Source organism: Sorex araneus, chromosome 10 (genome assembly GCF_027595985.1).
Source record: "Sorex araneus isolate mSorAra2 chromosome 10, mSorAra2.pri, whole genome shotgun sequence".
In the NCBI taxonomy this organism is placed as follows: Eukaryota; Metazoa; Chordata; class Mammalia; order Eulipotyphla; family Soricidae; genus Sorex; species Sorex araneus.
The window spans coordinates 10,127,516-10,145,762 of NC_073311.1; the positions used below are offsets into that span (position 1 = coordinate 10,127,516).

At 46.7% G+C, this 18,247-nt stretch overlaps 1 protein-coding gene across 2 annotated transcripts; it reads left to right on the plus strand.

Moving 5' to 3' along the window:
• Positions 1-371: 371 nt before the first annotated feature.
• On the plus strand, positions 372-15,626 carry DYRK2 (dual specificity tyrosine phosphorylation regulated kinase 2). 2 transcript variants are annotated; one of them, XM_055118262.1, is made up of 4 exons: positions 372-485; positions 1,323-1,511; positions 1,979-2,127; positions 9,926-15,626. In XM_055118262.1, the coding sequence occupies exons 2-4, from the start codon at positions 1,463-1,465 to the stop codon at positions 11,531-11,533; spliced, it is 1,806 nt and encodes a 601-aa protein (XP_054974237.1). In that variant the 5' UTR covers positions 372-485; positions 1,323-1,462; the 3' UTR covers positions 11,534-15,626. The 2 variants fall into 2 exon arrangements, with proteins under 2 accessions (XP_054974237.1, XP_054974238.1); XM_055118263.1 differs by lacking the exons at positions 372-485; positions 1,323-1,511; positions 1,979-2,127 and adding an exon at positions 2,231-2,946.
• The last annotated feature ends 2,621 nt before the right edge of the window (positions 15,627-18,247 follow it).

Consider the following 18,247-nt stretch of genomic DNA (forward strand, 5'->3'; position numbering starts at 1 on the left):
AAACAGGCAATCAGCAGCTCTGCCGTCTTCTGCAAAGAAGTGGCAGTCCAGGGCACACCAGAAGGGGAGGGGAGTTCTCCACGTGTCTGGGAAGGGAAACGGGACTGGGGGAGAGGAATTAAGGGATGTCGCCCTTACCGCAGAGCTCAAAAAAATAAAAAATAAAAAAAAAAAGGTGTATCTCCGGCTGCGGCCGCGCAGGGGCAGGGCTGGGAGTTGTAAAGAAATGGGAGGTGTCTCGGATGTTTATTTTTGCCTAGCAACCCACAGCCAACGGCTTCCCTAGCAGCCGTCCACGCGCGCCTCTCGGCCTCCCCTTGTCCTAGCGTCTGGAGAGCGGTCACTCGGTTTCGGGAAATCGGGGCGAGCGTGTGCGGTGGAGGTGGGGCAGGAGGGCAGTCCCCTCCTTCGCCCACCCTCGGGGTCACCAGGCTCGGCGGCGGTCCTCCTCCGGGGCTTGACTGACCGAGGTGACCCTGGCACAAGTAAAGTTATTTATCCGCTAAACCGAGGAGACGAGGTGGTGAAGGCACCGGGCGAGGGGGGTGTGTGCGGCCGGGGGGCGGTCAGCATTGTTTGTGGGCAGCCATTAGGTGCGAAAAGCTGCAAATGCATTTGCGTTTGGGGGCGCGCATGGAAAGGGGAGGGGTCTCTGCAGCGATTTCGGTAGGAAGGCCACAGCGGTAGGTTGCGCTGTAGGGAAAAGGACGGGTGCAGCGGGGGCTGGAGAGGCCGCCGAGGGGAAAAGGTCGCCGGCGGGGGAGCCCGGGCAGTGGTGCAGAAGGCTGGAGGGGCAGCCGGCGGGCGGCGGGGCTGCAGAGTTCCCCGGCGAGGGGAGGGGTGGCTATGCAGATGATGGGGTGGGGGGCGGGACTCCGGTGGGTGGCGGGGTGGGGGTGGGGTGCCGGCGGGCGTGTGTGTGCGGCTGGGCTGGGGGAGGGGGGGCGGGGGAGTCCGGGGCGGGGCCTGCCCGGGCCGCCGGAGGGAGCGGGGGCGGGGCTGCCCTCCCAGACCGCGCCGCGCGCCCGCGCCCGCGCGAGTGTGCGCGGGGGCGCGCGCGTGCGAGCGAGCGAGCGAGCCCGGGACGAGGCTCCGGAGCTGCTCGGCCGGTGTTCGCGGCGCTGCCCGCTTCCCCGCGCCCGGTGTGAGGGACTCGGGGAGGCCGGCGGCGCGCAGGGGAGGGCGAGGCATGTGCACGGGCCGGGGGGTGCTGCAGCCGCCCGAGGAAGAGGAGGACGGCGGCGGCGGCGAGGAGAGCGGGGGGCTGGCGGCGGCGGGCCGCGGCCGAGGGGATGCAGCGGACTGTGTGTGTCTGGCTGTAGCTGACGCGAGGCGGCGACGAGGCGCCGGAGGACCGCGGGAGGGACGAGCCCGGGGCGGCGGCGCCCGCCGCGCCAAGTAGCAGCGGCACGGCCGGCGGCGGAGACGGCAGCCTGGAAATGCATTTTCCTCTCCAGCGGCCATGTTAGCCAGGAAACCCTCGGCCGCCGCTCCCGCCGCCTACCCGACCGGTAAGCAGGGCCGGGCCCCCGCCCGCGGCCCTCGTGGCGCCCCGGGACAGCGAACAAAGTCTGCGCCGGGGCGCGGCGGCCAGGGGAGCCCGGGGCGCACGGCGCGCCCGCGCCGCGGCTCCGTTCATTGTTGCACGCGGGCCCCACGGCTCCCCCGAGTGCGGCGCCGGCTCCGGGGCTCCCCACGCCCGGCCCAGGCCCGCTTCGCGGCGGGGGCGCGAACTCGCGCCGCAGGGCCCGACTTAACTTTGCAGCTGCCCGAGCCGCGCCCCGTGCTGGGCGCCCCTGCGCTCCCCCCCGGCGAGCGCGCCCCGGCGTTTTTACGCGCCCGGTGCCCGTCCCCGGGGAGAGAGCGGGGTGAGCTGCCCAGAGGGGAGGGGCGGGGCGGGGCGACGGGGTCCGGGTGACTTTCCCCCCCCACCCCTGACCCTCTTTTGTCTCCTCCCGCGCCCGCGCGTGGCTCCCAGGCCGAGGAGGGGACAGCGCCGTTCGCCAGCTCCAGGCTTCTCCGGGGCTCGGGGCCGGGGCGCCCCGCAGCGGAGTGGGCACCGGCCCGCCCTCGCCCATAGCCCTGCCACCGCTCCGCTCCAGCAACGCTGCTGCCGCAGCGCACACGGTGAGACCCTCTCTCTCCCTCGCCGGCGGCCGGGTGGGGGGCTGGGGTGCCCGTTCCGGGAGGGCGGGGGCGCGCTCAGGTTCCTGGGAGAAGATCCGAGAGGAAGCGCCCGTGCCCAGATCCCGGGGTGGTGGCCTCGCCTGGGCGCCGCCTTCGTTCACTTGGGCCGGTCCGAAGCTGCAGCCACAAAGGAAGATTGGTGGCTGCCGTGGGCCCCTCACTTCCCCTCTGGAGCCCGCCCATCCCCAGGGCTCCTCTTCTTGGGAACTTCCTCCTCACAGCTCCCCCTCCACTCCCTCTTCTCGTGTCCTTGCAAAACCAGAGCGCCTTTCCCTGGCAGGGTCAGCGTCCCCCACCCCCGCCCCCACCCCCACGCACCACGTTGGGCCGTGGGTATTTATAGAAACAGATCTGTGTGAGGGGACTGCCAGGCAGTGGGGCGGAAAAATCGATCCCCCCCAAGAACCTCCCAGGTCTGGCTCCTTGCAAGGCAGGGAGCATCGCCAATTGTCCCCCGCGTGTGGAAGCATGTTTTATGAGTGCTACAGGTTTGAGCACAGCAGAAATTGTAATTAACTTTAACAAAAATAAGAGCCACGGCAGCAGTCAAAACAACAAGCCACCCCTGTAGGCTTCTGCCGGCGAATGTTTTTCAAAAGGAAAGGGTTTTGGAAGCGGGAGGGTTTGGCAAATGCCAGATGCTCCGCGGAGGGCCGGCAGAAACGGACAGCCCCCGGCGGCGGCGGAGATCGGCAGACTGGATCCCTTTGCTCGGTCTCCGGAGATGGCCCTGTGATGGTGACTGCCCGCCTCGAGGAGGTGCGAACCTGGAGGAGGTGATGGTTTTCAGGTCTGACTTCCAGCTGAGACAGCCTCTGGCCGAGGAGTTGTCTAAAAGGGTTCTCTGTGCGAAGGATGCTTGCCTCGGGACTGGGCTTTGCTTGCCTAGTGAAAGTTGAATTCTTACAGAAAAGATTTCCAAACCTCAGAGGACCAGCTCGGAGGGTGTGCGGTGGAGACACTTGTTTACCAGAGAATGGGTGAGAAGAAGGCTAGAATGCTGTCTCTTCTGAGACTTCAGACAAGTGAGCAAGTTTCATGGGAAAATGTTTTGTTGTTCTCTTTCCACTCCTCCCCTCTCCCCCACTCCCTCTCCCATCCTCCCCCCTCCTCCACCCTCCCTCTCTCCTCTGACAACTAGACAGACCCACCAGCTAAAGATTCAGGGGACTGAAACTGTGTTGGAAGTGCAGACGGTGGGAGAGAATCTGATACTGTGTTGTCATTCGGATGTTTTAGTTGAAGAGTTTTAGGGGTTTGGGCTTGTTTGGTTTGGAATCATGGGACAATTTGGAAAATATAACATCTAGTTTTTTTCCATGTGTGATGTAATCACATGATTTGGTGTGACTTGGGAGAGAAATACTTGCTTTGCGGCTGGTTTCCAGTCTCTTAAGGGTGGGCTTGACTTGATCACAACCCTTTTGGCATGGAAATGTGTAGAGGTGAGAGAAAACAGGTCCCCATTGGGGGAACCTGTGGAGAGCAGAATGGGGAATGTTCGGGGTTAGAGGGAAGCCTGTATTCTGTCCTGGCATCTGTCTGGCATACCTGTTTTTCATTATCAAGTGTTTGATTTGGGCAGAATGGATTTGGGTTTTCGGTGGGTTGCGCGCGCTTGTGTGTGTGTGTGTGTGTGTGTGTGTGTGTGTTTAGGTGTGTTTAAGTTTTGATTATCCACAGCATTGCAGGTTGCATGGAACAGGCAAGTTTAAAGGGCCATAGTGTTTATCTGGTCCACGGATGAGGAAATAGTTGGACACAGTCACCGGTTTGGTTAAGATTCCCAAGCCAGTTTACATCAAGGCTGGAGCTCCGGCACTGCCACCTCCCATGTCTGATTTCAGCCGACTTCTCAACACTGCTAATTCTAGGAAACTTTTTCATCTCATTATCGATGCAAGAGCCTTTGTAGATCCATATTCCCATATGTCTTTCAGCTTTTTATAATACTTAGTTTTTAATTTCCCAGCAATAGCAGCTGGGAAGAGCTATTTTAGAATGAATGGTGGTGGGCAGGCGCTAAGGAAGGAACATGATCCTGTAGCAACTTGGCCATATTTTCCCATGTAACTATATGAATATAAAGATTATGAACTTTGAGGTTTATCCACTCCATTGCCCTTCAGTTCCCTATCTCCTGGAGTCTGTTATTTAATCTGTTTATTCTAAAAAGTGTACCTAATAATTATCTTGATGTCTGCTAGATTTATTTTTTCTTGTAATACATAGGGAGATACTATAATATTTCTTTTTTATTATTATTATTTATTTAGTTTGGGGGCCACACCCAGTGTGCTCAGGGCTTATTCCAGACTCTACAGACTCAGGGACGTTCCTGGTGGTGCTCGGGGCACCGACCATTTGGAGTGTCAGGGATCTAACCCAGGTTGGCTGTGTGCAAGGCAATGCTTTACACGCTGTACTATTGCTTCAGCCACTATGTTTCTTTTTAAAATTTCAAAATGCTAGCATTTCACTTTCATAGCAATCTTAATGTGTAAAGCTCTCCAATGACCTTTTTAGTTTTTATAAGTCATTGAACCTAAACGCTTTAAAATAATTTTATTTTGAAGAAGAAAAACAAGATATTTAATTCCAAGTCACACAGTCAGTCCTTCAGTACATTTGGGGATGTTCTAAAATTCCAGGCTTTTTGGACTCAGTTCTAAGATGTCAGAAAAGTTTCCAAGCACCCAGACTATTAGCACAATATAGTCTCTGTGATTTTTGTTTTAACATTAGAAGAGATTAAAACAGTTAAACTGGTTAGACTGTTGCTCTCATGTGCTTCTTACTAAAATGTCTCATCATTAGAGAAGACACTGAGATGCATCTGGCAACTGCATTCATTCCTTGCAAGTTTTAGCTTTTAGACCTCCCAAGTGATGCTTAGGAAACTCCCGGGCCACTCCCATCAGTCTCCAGCCCACCGGGCTGGACCGAATGTTGTTGCTGGGGGCCACTGGGCCCTCGCCAATCAGTGCTAGTGATTGAATGAAGGGCTGTGCATGCCAGGCCTGCCTGCCAACTTTTCCTTGGCGCTATCTCCTAGCTCTTGGTGTATATTTTTATTTGAAAATTATGCTTAATTTTTTATACTTTAATTTTTAAATATTTTATTGAGCTATCATAGCTTGCTGTGGTATTGGACTTATTTTCTAGTTGTGGAGCTACACTGACCCCTTCACCAATGAGTGTCTATTTTTAAACATGACCAGCACTTCAGCAAATAGGAGAAAGCCAGCCCCAACTTCAAGACTGAAGTGGTGGGAGTGTGAGGGTTTTTTCTTTATCCTTAAGTTTGTAATATGATACAGCCTGCACTTACATGTTCTGAAAATGTGTTCCTCCCAGCCTTTATAGATCAGTTGATTGTGTATTTAAGTTTGGTTATAATTTCAGAGTCATATGGTATCTGAGACTCGTTCCTTTTCTAGAGACTCTCCAGTGAGCCTACTTAAGATCCGGAAAATTTATAAGAGTCTGCACATTGCTCCTAGGTATTGAATGAGTGTGTTTGCTGCAGGCACAGTCTAACCTGCACTCAGTTGACTCCTGCATCGGGAGCCTAGTACCGTGTGACTTGGGTCACCTGGGACAGATCCCGATTCCCCAGTGTTAACTTCATGTTTTCTTATGTATGTTGCTCTTAAGACTATCTCAGAGAGGAGACAAGGAAGGAGGATTTATTGACCTGTTTCTCATGTAGTAGATACTTATTGAGCATGTATGTTTGCACTTTGGTTACAAAGATAAGAAGTGACCCCACCCTAGAACTTCTCCTAGTCAAGTGGGTACATCAAGTTATAAAACAAATGCAGTAAAATGAAGTAAACATAATACTGCTTGAAGTTTATGTAGGTAAGGGAGATTTCACAGAGGAGGTAAGAGTGTTTTAAAGGGTCAAGCTGCCTTGCACACAGCTGACCCTGGTTCAATCACCGACACTCCGGGTGATCCCCTGAGCCCACAAGGAACCCCAGTCTGGAGTGGAGAACCAGGGATAATTCCTGAGTATCACTGACTGTGGCCCCAAAACAAAACAAACAAAAAAGAGTATCTTACAGAGAAACTGAGTGTTGCAGAATGAATTGAAGCTTGCAACCCAGACATGTGAGGGAAAGGGATATTAAATAGCATCCAGAAAACTCCAAAATGATGCTACTACCAAAGCAAAGACTCACTACCTAATGGAATCCTTCTCAAAGCCCTAATGAGGTAATTTTCTTAGCTTTTCACTGAAAAGAATACTGAGGTTCAGAACGATTAAGCCAATTGCCTGAGGATGCACAGTAAATAGTAGAACTGGGATTCATTTCCCATGTGTGTAATTGAAAATCCCTGGGCTCCGAATGATTGTGAAACATGACCTCACTGAAATGACAAGTGTGAAAAGGGATGGTGTTTCCATGGGTGTTGGGGAATTTGATACAGTAACTTGAAAAGGGTAGTGGTGGCCCTTGAAACCAGAAGGACACAGATCATTTGGATTCTACGTTTTAGAACTTTGTGTTCTTGCCTTTAAATACTCACATTATCCATGCAAATGAGCATGCAATGACAGTATCAGATGGATAGTTTGAAACAGTCCCCAGAATTGGCAGAATTCTAAACTTAGGAGCAAGGATGCAGGTGAAGAGGCTCTTTTTCCAGTGGAAGAAGTTGTGGTACTAATGGTCTTGGCAAGGTGAAGATGTTAGGATGTTATGCAGGAGCTCCAGGTCCGCAACTTGAGTGACTCTATACAGGTAAACCCTTTTTGTTGATCAGAAATGGAGGGTTGTGGAAGGAGGAAATAGTCCTGGTCGGAAAATCACGAGGTATGCTGCCTGTGGGCAAGGAAAGAAGAGTGTGTGATCTAAGATAGATGAACCTGACTAGATGGGCTCAAGAGATAATGACTGGGCAAGTCTGAGCTCCCAGGATTGGTGTGGCAGAAACATACCAACGCATGTGTGGTTGCAGCCATCAGTGTGCGCTCTGGCTGCGGTCAGGGCCAGGAGAAGACCAGTTACCGGCAGTGGTTGATACTCCTTGGATACCAAGAGAAGACCGAGTAGGTGAGGTAATTCAGCCTTTTGGTAAGCTCTTTTTGGTTCCAGTCACTGAACTTTCGTTGTTGCTGCTGTTGTTATAATTTTGCAGATACAAACATTGCTGTGAACTAGGCAAAAAGCTTTTCTTTGCTATCTTTGAAAGAACTCCTCAAGACAGATTTGTCGCTAATGAAACTTTTCTCCTGCTTTTTGTAAATATGTCCACTGCAGTGTAAGTTTAACTTCTGAAATGTCTCCATGCTTCCCTGAGGAAAATTGATTCTTCAGCAGAGGTTTATTTTGAACTTGAGATCCTTTCTTCCCTAGCATTTGAACCATCAAGTTGGGGAGGAAAGGTAGTGAATGAGACTTAGAAACAAAAGTAATTGGACCAACCCGGGCTGCTTTTTTCAAGTACCAAACACTTGGCTCTGGTGTCGTCTATGGCCTGTTCTGCTTTCCCGTGGGATGAGGACAGAGCCTGTGTGGCTGCTGTTACTGAAGATAGCTCACTTAGCAGGAAATGAAATACCACCTGTGAGGGGTTGTGTTTGTTTGGGCCAAGCCAGGTGGTGCAGGGGAGTTTCCCTGGGTTAGGGGATGGGGCCTGGTGGAGCTCCAGGGACCATGCAGGGTTGGGGATCTGAGCATGCCCTCAGCATGTTGAATTCACTGCGCCACCTCTCCCCCATCTGAGTTTTAGTGAATACACTCTGAGGGGAAAAAAAACAAACCTTCCATCTATGAAATTACATGAGAGAAGTTTCATGTGCTGTACTCTCTTCTGCTGTTTTTATCAGTGGGCAGTGTTTATTCACATAGTCCTGTGCAGGTATTTTCTGTGGAAAGGGGGTATTAATTAAGGAGTCCTTGAACATCTTGATTAGTGAGGAGGACTTAGAATTTGATTTTATAATGGTTCCAGGTAGTTCCAAGCCTTCTGTTGAGTTACTGTCTGAAGCAGGGCACATATACTACTTCAGTACCATAGAAAGCCAAAAGGTAGGATTTGGAAGGATATCCAGTGACAAAGGACAGGGATTCCACCACTCACCTTGTCCGGTATGAATTGAATGACTGAGGGATCGAGAGTGACAGATCTTTCAGATTTATGATATAAAAGTCATTACCAGGGTACTCTTAAGATTATGGTTTTCAGTTCGCTTTTGTTTGGGGGCCACTTCTGGTAATGATGCTTGGGGGTTTATCCCTGGCTCACCACTCAGGAATTACTCCTGGTGGTGCTCAGGGGACCTTATGGGATGCCAGGGATCCCTTTGGGTCAGTCACAATGCAAGGCAAGTTCCTGAACCACTGTACTGTCTCACCAGCCCTGGTACTTTAAGATTTGTGGGTGGTAGTCTGAGGTTGGCAAAATTTCCTAACTGGGAGGGTGTCCTGGTGCTTGTCATCCCCACCCCGCACCTCTTTGCAATGTTAATGCTCGAAAGAATCCTGAGCAGATTTTCAGTAGGAGACTGGGGACCCCTTGGCTTACACCATCAGTTTTGTTTACTCAGGAATGTTCAGGGATGGCCTGCGTGCCTAAAATAGAATTGCTACTTTATTTTCCTTGTTGGAAAGCTGAGTATCCCAGCAGCCCAGAGAAATACATGTCTTACGAGAGCTAAGCCATTGACCAAATGAAGGCCCAGAAGAGTGTGGTGGTTGGAGTGTTATGCTGAATGGCCTTAAATGGTCATCACAGTCAGTGAGTCCCAGGAACTTTTAAAAATAGGTTAGGGGTTTACAAGATGCTACAGTGAATGTCTGTGGGACTCCTTCAAGATCAGAAGTCCCATTTTCTTGACCCCTGGATTATTTGTGGTGCAGTCAGTTAGCTTTTTAACTCGTCAGGAGTCAGAGAATGAGGCTACCAGTATTTTCAGAATAAGGGAAAGCTAGACATTGGAGAAAATGAGTTAGCAAGTCAGGTATGATCCCTGCCCTTGAAGTGAGTCAGGAGAGGAGCACATGTGGGAACCATGCATTCATGCTTTTCTGTATGCTGCGACTTTGGGGGCTCCCAAGCAGTGCCCAGGAAGCCTGGGATTCTCACCAGCAATTCTTGGCCAACTGGGCTGCCAGTTCAAGGCAAGGGCATGTGGTGTTGCTCAGCGTTGCTGTGCCAGGATTACCTGGGCACCCCCTGGGGGTGCTCAAGGGTCTCCAGAGCAGTACCTGGATGTGCTCAGGAGACCGCGTGGTGCCTGGGGTTGACCCAGGGTGGGGAGTATGCCAGGCATGCACTGACTGCTGTGCTGTGTCTCCCAGTCTGTCTCCTCTGGCATTTTTATGTCAGATGTGGCCTAGCTGGATAGCCCGTGATATACATGTTAGGTATAGTTCTGGAAAGGGAGGTTTTCCATGCCCGAGGGCGCTTACGTATATATACATCGCTGCATCTCTGTAGGCGTGGCAGGTGTGGGGTCATTTTTCAGGAACCTAAGTTTTGTTTCCTCATGCAGTCCATTATCTCCTTTCTTGCCTCCTTCCTTCTGCCCCATCTTCTCTCTCCCTGTCAGAGAGCCCTGGGAGGGTCCCTCCTTGGCATGAGGGACCTTTCTCTTTACTAAATTTGATTCTGGTTCCAGCCAGATTAGGGTTCGTGAAGGTGAGAGGAGAGGGCTACCTCCAGTGTACCCATTCGACCAGACAGCCTTATTTCCTTCCATTTATATGTCCTTTTCCCCTTGCAGATTGGCGGCAGCAAGCACACGATGAATGATCACCTCCACGTCAGCAGCCACAGCCATGGACAGATCCAGGTTCAGCAGCTGTTTGAGGACAACAGTAACAAGAGGACAGTGCTCACCACACAGCCGAACGGGCTGGCCTCCATGGGCAAGGCGGGCTTGCCCGTGGTTCCCGAGCGGCAGCTGGAGAGCATCCATCGCCGGCAGGGCAGCTCCACCTCCCTGAAGTCCATGGAAGGCCTGGGGAAGGTGAAGGCTGCCCCCATGTCCCCTGAACAGGCAATGAAGCAATACATGCAGAAACTCACCACCTTTGAACACCATGAGATTTTCAGCTACCCTGAAATCTATTTCTTGGGTCCAAACGCCAAGAAGCGCCAGGGCATGACTGGCGGGCCCAACAACGGTGGCTACGACGATGACCAGGGTTCGTATGTGCAGGTGCCTCACGATCACGTGGCTTACAGGTACGAGGTCCTCAAGGTCATCGGGAAGGGGAGCTTTGGGCAGGTGGTCAAAGCCTACGACCACAAGGTCCACCAGCACGTGGCCCTGAAGATGGTGCGGAACGAGAAGCGCTTCCACCGGCAGGCAGCTGAGGAGATCCGGATCCTGGAGCACCTGCGGAAGCAGGACAAGGACAACACCATGAATGTCATCCACATGCTGGAGAACTTCACCTTCCGCAACCACATCTGCATGACGTTCGAGCTGCTGAGCATGAACCTCTATGAGCTCATCAAGAAGAATAAGTTCCAGGGCTTCAGCCTGCCTCTGGTTCGCAAGTTTGCCCACTCGATCCTGCAGTGCTTGGATGCTTTGCACAAAAACAGAATCATCCACTGTGACCTTAAGCCTGAGAACATCTTGCTAAAGCAGCAGGGTAGAAGTGGGATCAAAGTGATCGATTTTGGCTCCAGCTGCTACGAGCATCAGCGCGTCTACACATACATCCAGTCCCGTTTTTACCGGGCTCCCGAAGTGATCCTCGGTGCCAGGTACGGCATGCCCATTGACATGTGGAGCCTGGGCTGCATCCTCGCGGAGCTCCTCACGGGGTACCCCCTCTTGCCCGGGGAAGACGAAGGGGACCAGCTCGCCTGTATGATCGAGCTCTTGGGCATGCCCTCCCAGAAACTGCTGGATGCCTCCAAACGAGCCAAAAATTTCGTGAGCTCCAAGGGTTATCCCCGGTACTGCAGTGTCACGACGCTCTCGGACGGTTCTGTGGTCCTCAACGGTGGCCGATCCCGGCGGGGGAAACTGAGGGGCCCGCCTGAGAGCAGAGAGTGGGGGAACGCTCTGAAGGGGTGCGACGACCCCCTTTTCCTTGACTTCTTAAAACAGTGTTTGGAATGGGATCCTGCAGTGCGCATGACCCCTGGCCAGGCTTTACGGCATCCCTGGCTCAGGAGGCGCTTGCCAAAGCCTCCCACCGGAGAAAAGACATCAGTGAAAAGGCTAACAGAGAGCACTGGTGCTATCACCTCGATTTCCAAGTTACCTCCACCTTCCAGCTCAGCTTCCAAACTGAGGACTAATTTGGCACAGATGACAGATGCCAATGGGAATATTCAGCAGAGGACAGTGTTGCCAAAACTTGTTAGCTGAGCTGAGTCCCTGTCCCCCCCTCCCCCCTCCCCCTCCCCCTCCCCCCCCACGCTGGTAATCTGAAAGATACGTTGCTGAGCCTTATTGGGTTGAAAAGGAGTAGCTCAGACCTGTTTTTATTTGCTCAATAACTCATTTGTATCTTTTCAGCACTTATTTTAATGTTAGAAAGTTTTTCCTTTTGTTTTTATAAAATACATGGGGACAATGCTTTAAGTTTTTATACTTTATGAAACTGTTTGTGTTCTAAAAGTACGATGAGCCTTACTGTATTTAGTGTGGCAGAGTAATAAACATCAGTGGCAGGCCATTGATTACTTCATGACTGCCACGCATTTACAGATTGGTGTCAAAGACATTCACTGTTTTTCTGGTTCCTAGTATATTCTCCCCAAGGTGATTGCCCCCCAGGGTCCCCCTTCTCCCAGGCCCCACCTTCATACACAGGTGTAGCATGTCCTGCTTCCGCTCCCCGTACGTCTTTGGGGTGGTAGCAAAAAAAAATGATGGGAATGAGTATGGTTAGTACAAAATGACATCTTAAGATACCCTACCTTAGGGATTTCCCCGACCCCCAAAACAAAACCAGATCCCCAAGGTTTAAACGCCCAGTTAGTGTTCTGACTTTCTGACAGTCAACAACGCAGACCTGATGGATAAGTGGAAATGTGTGTATTCCTCCAATCTTCTAATGTAATGAGTGAGCTGTTTTGAAAAGAAGCCTCCTGTTACAGAATTGGTTTGGTACCTAAATTTAGAAATGTATTCCATGAACTGTTCCTTCTCTTTGCTTTTCTCTTCTCTGTTCCTCTTTTACCACACATCTGTTGCTTGCATTTAGGGACTTTTTTTTCCCCCTTCCAATATATATTCCAGACTGTTAATACAAAAAATACATTTCAGCTGTGACGATGACCATCGTTTCCTATTCCAGTGTGAAAAAGAACAGCAGCCTAGCTACTAAAGGGGGGGGGTTGTAGTTCTGAAGGTTTGAGCAGATTTGAGTGAGTAGTTCACACTTTTCAGGTGCCACTGTACGATTCTCTTAGCCTGGGAAATTACCTGCTTTAGAACACAAGAGGATTCAGAATCCTCCTGATGAACAGGTCATTGTGACTGTTCAGTAAGAACAATTAACCAACTGTTAAAATTTTAACAACAAATTTAAAAATGGAAAAGTTCAATCTCAAGTTAAATGGTTTGACTTAAACTTTGCATCTTTGGAAAACCCAGACATCCCATCCCTCTATTTTATTTTACTTTTCTTTTAAATTGCACTGATTGTTTTTGTGGTAATGACACTTTACATGGAAAATTAACTGCGGGTTAAGTAAAAGATATTTTCTTCTCTGAATAATAATTATTTTCACAGTGAAAACTTCAGTATTTTATCACTAATGTATGAGCAGTGATATCTATCAATTTCACAAAGGCACATGGAAAAATTTTTTTAGTATGTGCAATTTAGAAAGATTTCTGCCTGTTTGGACAATAGGTTTGGGGTAGTATAAATTAAGATAAACCTTTTATATGTACTGATAGTATTGTATTGCCTGTAAATTGATTTAAAAGTACTTAAAGCATGGTCCCCAGTGAGGCCAAGAAAGTTTCCGGTTTTCTTTTAATCCGTTCCTCTTAAAAAGAAAAAAAGTTTTGAATAAAACACTTTACTTATCTTGAGGCTTTGTCAGTTGATGGTGGAGAAAAATGCTCAGGAAATATTACAGATATTTGCCAAAAACCAGTAATAAAAACTAGCTTATTAATAAGATAGTGCTGTTGTTGTTTGCTATACTATTTAAGGATGTCACTGATAAGTTTATTTGTGCTTCTGGATCTAGAAATATCTTTTTTTCCCCTTTTCCACTTCTTTAGCATAGTGTCCCCATTTCTGTGTCATCTGTGGAAGTGCAATAATAGGTTAGTTGCATTTTAAGTAATGCTCGTGTGATGATACCCCATCAGTGGCTTAATAGAATTGAAAGATTATTAAACACTTGACTCAAAGACATACAAGTGTAAGACTTGGTATGGTGGCTATGTACAACCTCAGACTGCTTAATAATGGTTAGCTTTTTTAGGTCATTAAGATCAACATAAAGCCTGCTTCCTCTTGGCAGTTTCCCCTTCTATATCTACTTCTCTAGGTTCTCGTTCAGTTTTCTTTTTTAATTTTCATAAAGTTGTTCACAATAATGGATTACATTCAATATTTGGACACCAGTTCCCACCACCATTACACCTTCCCACTACCATTATTTTGAATTTTCCTGCCACCACTCAAACCTCCCAAAAAGGCAGATGCTAGATAATTTAATTCTCATTTAGTTTTTAAAGCTATGAACCTGAGCCTACCATTAATACGGATTCCCTATAAAATAAAATTACATGTGAAAATTTCTGAATGGACTAATACTGCTGTCTTCCCTCTACCACACAAAACTGATCATTAATATGCCAACAGTGCATTTGTTCCTGTAGTTATTCGCAAATGCAACCGGAAACTTTTAAGCCAAACTACTCTGTGCAACGCAATGGGGCATCTCCTCCCTCCCTCTGACATGGTGAACTTTCCCTCAAGAGCTGCCATGTTCAGTGTTTAGTGATAGAGCTACTTAAAATCTAGTTTAATTACAGTTGTCAAAAAAGGAAGAAAATGTTTCTTCTTATGTTAAAGCATAAGTGAAGGGCTTGGATAGGCTACTAGGAGTTGGCTTGGAAACAGTCCTTGGTCTCACAGGTTACCATTGTCTAGGGACGTCTGAGCTATTTTCAGATTTTGGAATAGCACAGTGTCGTTTTGTCCTCGGTTGCAGTCTCATCTGGCTCCGTTTCTTGCACCACCAGAGGGATCATTACCACTTAAGTGTATTCCTACAACCACGGAACAACAGTGATGCAAGACAGTGTAGATTAACAGTAGAGGAGAAATCGTGCCCTTCGTGTTAACAATGTGCCTTTTGTTCTCGATGCCATGTTGTAGGGCATGCATTTTTTTGCCTCTTTAACTCTTTGAATACTAGGCAGTAAGGATGGAATACATCTCTGCAAAGATACATCTGTCTTAAATATCCAGTTACTTATAGGCCTTAATAGAAACCATAAGGCATAAATTAATCATCTGGCACTGAAAAAGGTAACCCTTGGTTATTTGCACAGGGCATTCCTATATTTAAGGGGTTAAAGATGGTCTTTGTTGTATCTTAACATCTAACTAATTTTTTAAATAATATTTTTTTGTTATGGTAACACTAGACAAAAGTCGACTGTATTTGTATAAATTTACCTCAAACCGTTTAATTTTATAGTGTGATTAATCCCAGGGCATTTGGTATGAACCAAAGTGCATTCCTTTTTCTATGTGCCTGGCTCTAGCAAGGATGGCCAGGGATTTTTACAATTTGGGTGCAAGGCACTTAAGCCACTTTTAAACTTAATGGGTGGTTCGGAGTCCTGTTCAAGGACTTCCTCAGAATGTTAGGAAACACTTTAGGCATCAGTAGCATTGGGCCATATTGGAATCTTAAAAGTGTGAATTATTTTAAAGAGCATTCATTTTTGTAATTTTTTTCATCAAAAATATTTCTGGTAAGCAGAAGACTTTTTAAAAAAAAATCTGATTGGGTTGGAAAAGGTTTTAATATTGCCCAACATAATGCTGTGGTAGCATTAAAATCAAAGTATTTGTGAACTCTGTTTCTTAGGGGCTTGTACATCTCTCTGCTATGGACATATATAAAAATTGTAATTAGACTCAGCTCAACTGCTACAGTAATGTCTAGGCAGTGGCTCGGGATTTTTCGAGCAACAACTTAGACATGTGACTGTAATATGCTGCAACTGTGTGTACTGAAAATATGTGAAACTGGTTGAATGTGGACTGTATATATGTATGTAAAATTTCTGTGAGATGCTGCTGTCGCCACTTAACATGAAATATGTTCTAGTGGATTTTAATCCTAGTGGCCAGTTCTATGATACTGTATGTATTGTACAGCTGATGACAGGAGTAAGACTGTTCAGTGAATATTTGTTAAATTTTATTGTCGTGGCCAGAGATAATTTCAGAATAAAATTTTAATGTCCTACCTTACTTTTCTCCCCTTTTCTAACTGTAATTTAACTCCTGGTCTGTTTCTTATATTATTTTTGGTAGCCTGGATAGAATGCAGGTATTTTCAGAAATGTGTGACTATTTCTCCCCCCTAAAGTTTAGTGTGAGTATACAAATTCCAAATAAGACTAAAATTTTAGTAGGCAAGTCTTGCTTCTCTTCGACTACATTCTATTTCTTTGCCTTGAGTATTTCTACATTGATTTTCCTTCACATACATAGCCTCTGTCATGTTCTCAACCTGCTAGAATGTCAAATCTTTTGTTTTTAAATTTCAAGCTGACAGTCAAGTTATAGAAACAATTTGTACTTTATTATTTTCTTTTTTTTTTTTTTTTGCAGGGGATAGGGGGTTGCCAGTTTCTATCTTTGCTTTGCACAAATTCTGTTAAATTATTCTACGTGTTCTCACCAGCTCCCTCTGCCATGAGCTTTTGAGTATTTGCTTTTGCAGTTATTGTACTTAGTGGTCTTTTTTTTGTTCACGTTTTGAGGGGTTTTAGTCTCATTATAGCTGGATCGGGAAATAAGGCCTGTGAACTGCAACTAGCTCATGATTTTTCAGGTTCAATACCAAGCTAAGAGTTTACTTGAAGATGACAGCAAGCAGATGCTCTAGTAATTTGTCAGGCCTTGCAGGGATATTATGTAGATAAATATTTCCCTCTTGTGGAAAGAACTACCTCACATTTTTATTTAAACTCCTCCTGTTCCAACAGCCTAAGAATTACTTAGTGCTGCTTCCTGCAGCTTAAGTAGGTACTACTATGCATGTTTCCCAAGCCTGACTTGCTCATGTCTTAGCCGAGGCCATAGATTTTCATAATAGTTTCCCTTCCTTCCTCCCCATACTCTTGGTGCCAAAATTCAAACTCCAGGCCTCGCCCATAGATCCAAGACATGGCTCCACCGCGGCCTATTATTACTTCACTTGCTCACACAGTCCTTACCTAGTGCAAAAATACCAATTACCAAGAAACCTAGTATGTTAAGAGATGTGCAATATGTATAAAATTTAAATTTTATATTAAAGTAGAAATATAATTACATGTTCAGCTCTGACTTAAAGCTGACCATGATTCCCAACTGTTTTACCAAATCTTGACAAGACTCATTAATGCTTTGTCTTTTCTGAAGATCTATCTTTTCCCCTTTGGAATCAGCTATACAACTAGACATTCTTGAGACTTCAAAATTCCTTTTACAATCTTAACATGAGAGGTGTTCATTGGTATTGGTATTGGTCTTTTTTAGCAAGGGAAATTAGTTTGTTATCGTTTCTATTTTGGAAAGAGTAATTTTGACTCTGTCTAGCTTTAAGAAAAATCTGAATTACACCACATTTACTTTGGTTGATAAGGCAAGTAAACAGTTGTCATTCATGATACCACTGTCCAGAATAAAAAAACAATCACCAGTGTTGCCATACATATGAAAATTGTATATTACTTCAAAGGCTTTGATTTGATTTGACTTTGACCTAGTGTATTTGCTGTGGTCATATCCTTAATATCTGTATTACATATATATATGTATGTATGTGTGTCTATATAATACATATATACATACATGCATACAGAGAAGACATAACTGCCTTCCTTTGCATCTGTAGGGAGTTTAATGAGTAAACTAAGGAACTAGTATTTACTTCTCTGAAGAAAGCTGACATGGGAGTATTAACTAGTCATCTGTTATAAGAAGAAGCAGAGAATGTCTTAAAACTTATGTGTTCCAGAGCCTTGCTTGGTATGAATCAAGCCTCCTGGATCTCATGGCGTTGTAATGAACATCAGTTCAGCCTTATACATCCCTGAGAGCTATAATTATACTCCCTTGATATTTGAGAAAACTGAAGTGACTTGTTCCAAAGTGACTTTGCAAAAAAAAAAAAACAGTTTGGGCTTCAGGTTGCAATCAAAGAATTTTGGTCTTGTACCAGTAAAAGGAAAATCGCTAACTTTCCATTATAGTGCACAAACAGAAAGGGAGTCCAGTTTGAGTTATCAGTGGTCATTTCTGTTGTTCAGTGAAACTACATATCAATATCCAGGGATTTTTTTTTTAAGGGGAGACGCTATGAAAAAGCTGAGGACTTGGGCAGCTTAGTCTCTTGGTGCACCTAGTAGCTAAAGTGTGTGCACGCACACAACCTCTTTGTAGAAGAGGGACTTAACATGTTGCCGTGTGTGTGTGTGTGTGTGTGTGTGTGTGTGTGTGTAGTTTATAGAACTTTAGTTTTCATTATTTTGTTTTTTCTTTCATAAATGTCTGATTTTTACATGTGAATGTATGGAAGTATTTTCAACTCTACTAATTCTCAGGGATTAAAAGTTAGTTTTTATTGATTGTAGCATCAGGGAAATCTCTTAAATTCAGACTTAACTCAGGTTTCCTATCATTTGCCTCCATATTTTGAAAAGCAGAACATGCCTGCCAGGGAAATACATAAAAATTAAAATTCCAATAGCAATTTTAAAACACCAAATTGTAAATAAACCAATTTTATAAACTAAAATGCTGTGTCTTTTCCTTGCTTTTTACCCCAAACTTTTTTTTTCTCTCGTAAGTGTAAGGAGTTTTAACTGCCTAGTCTATTTCTT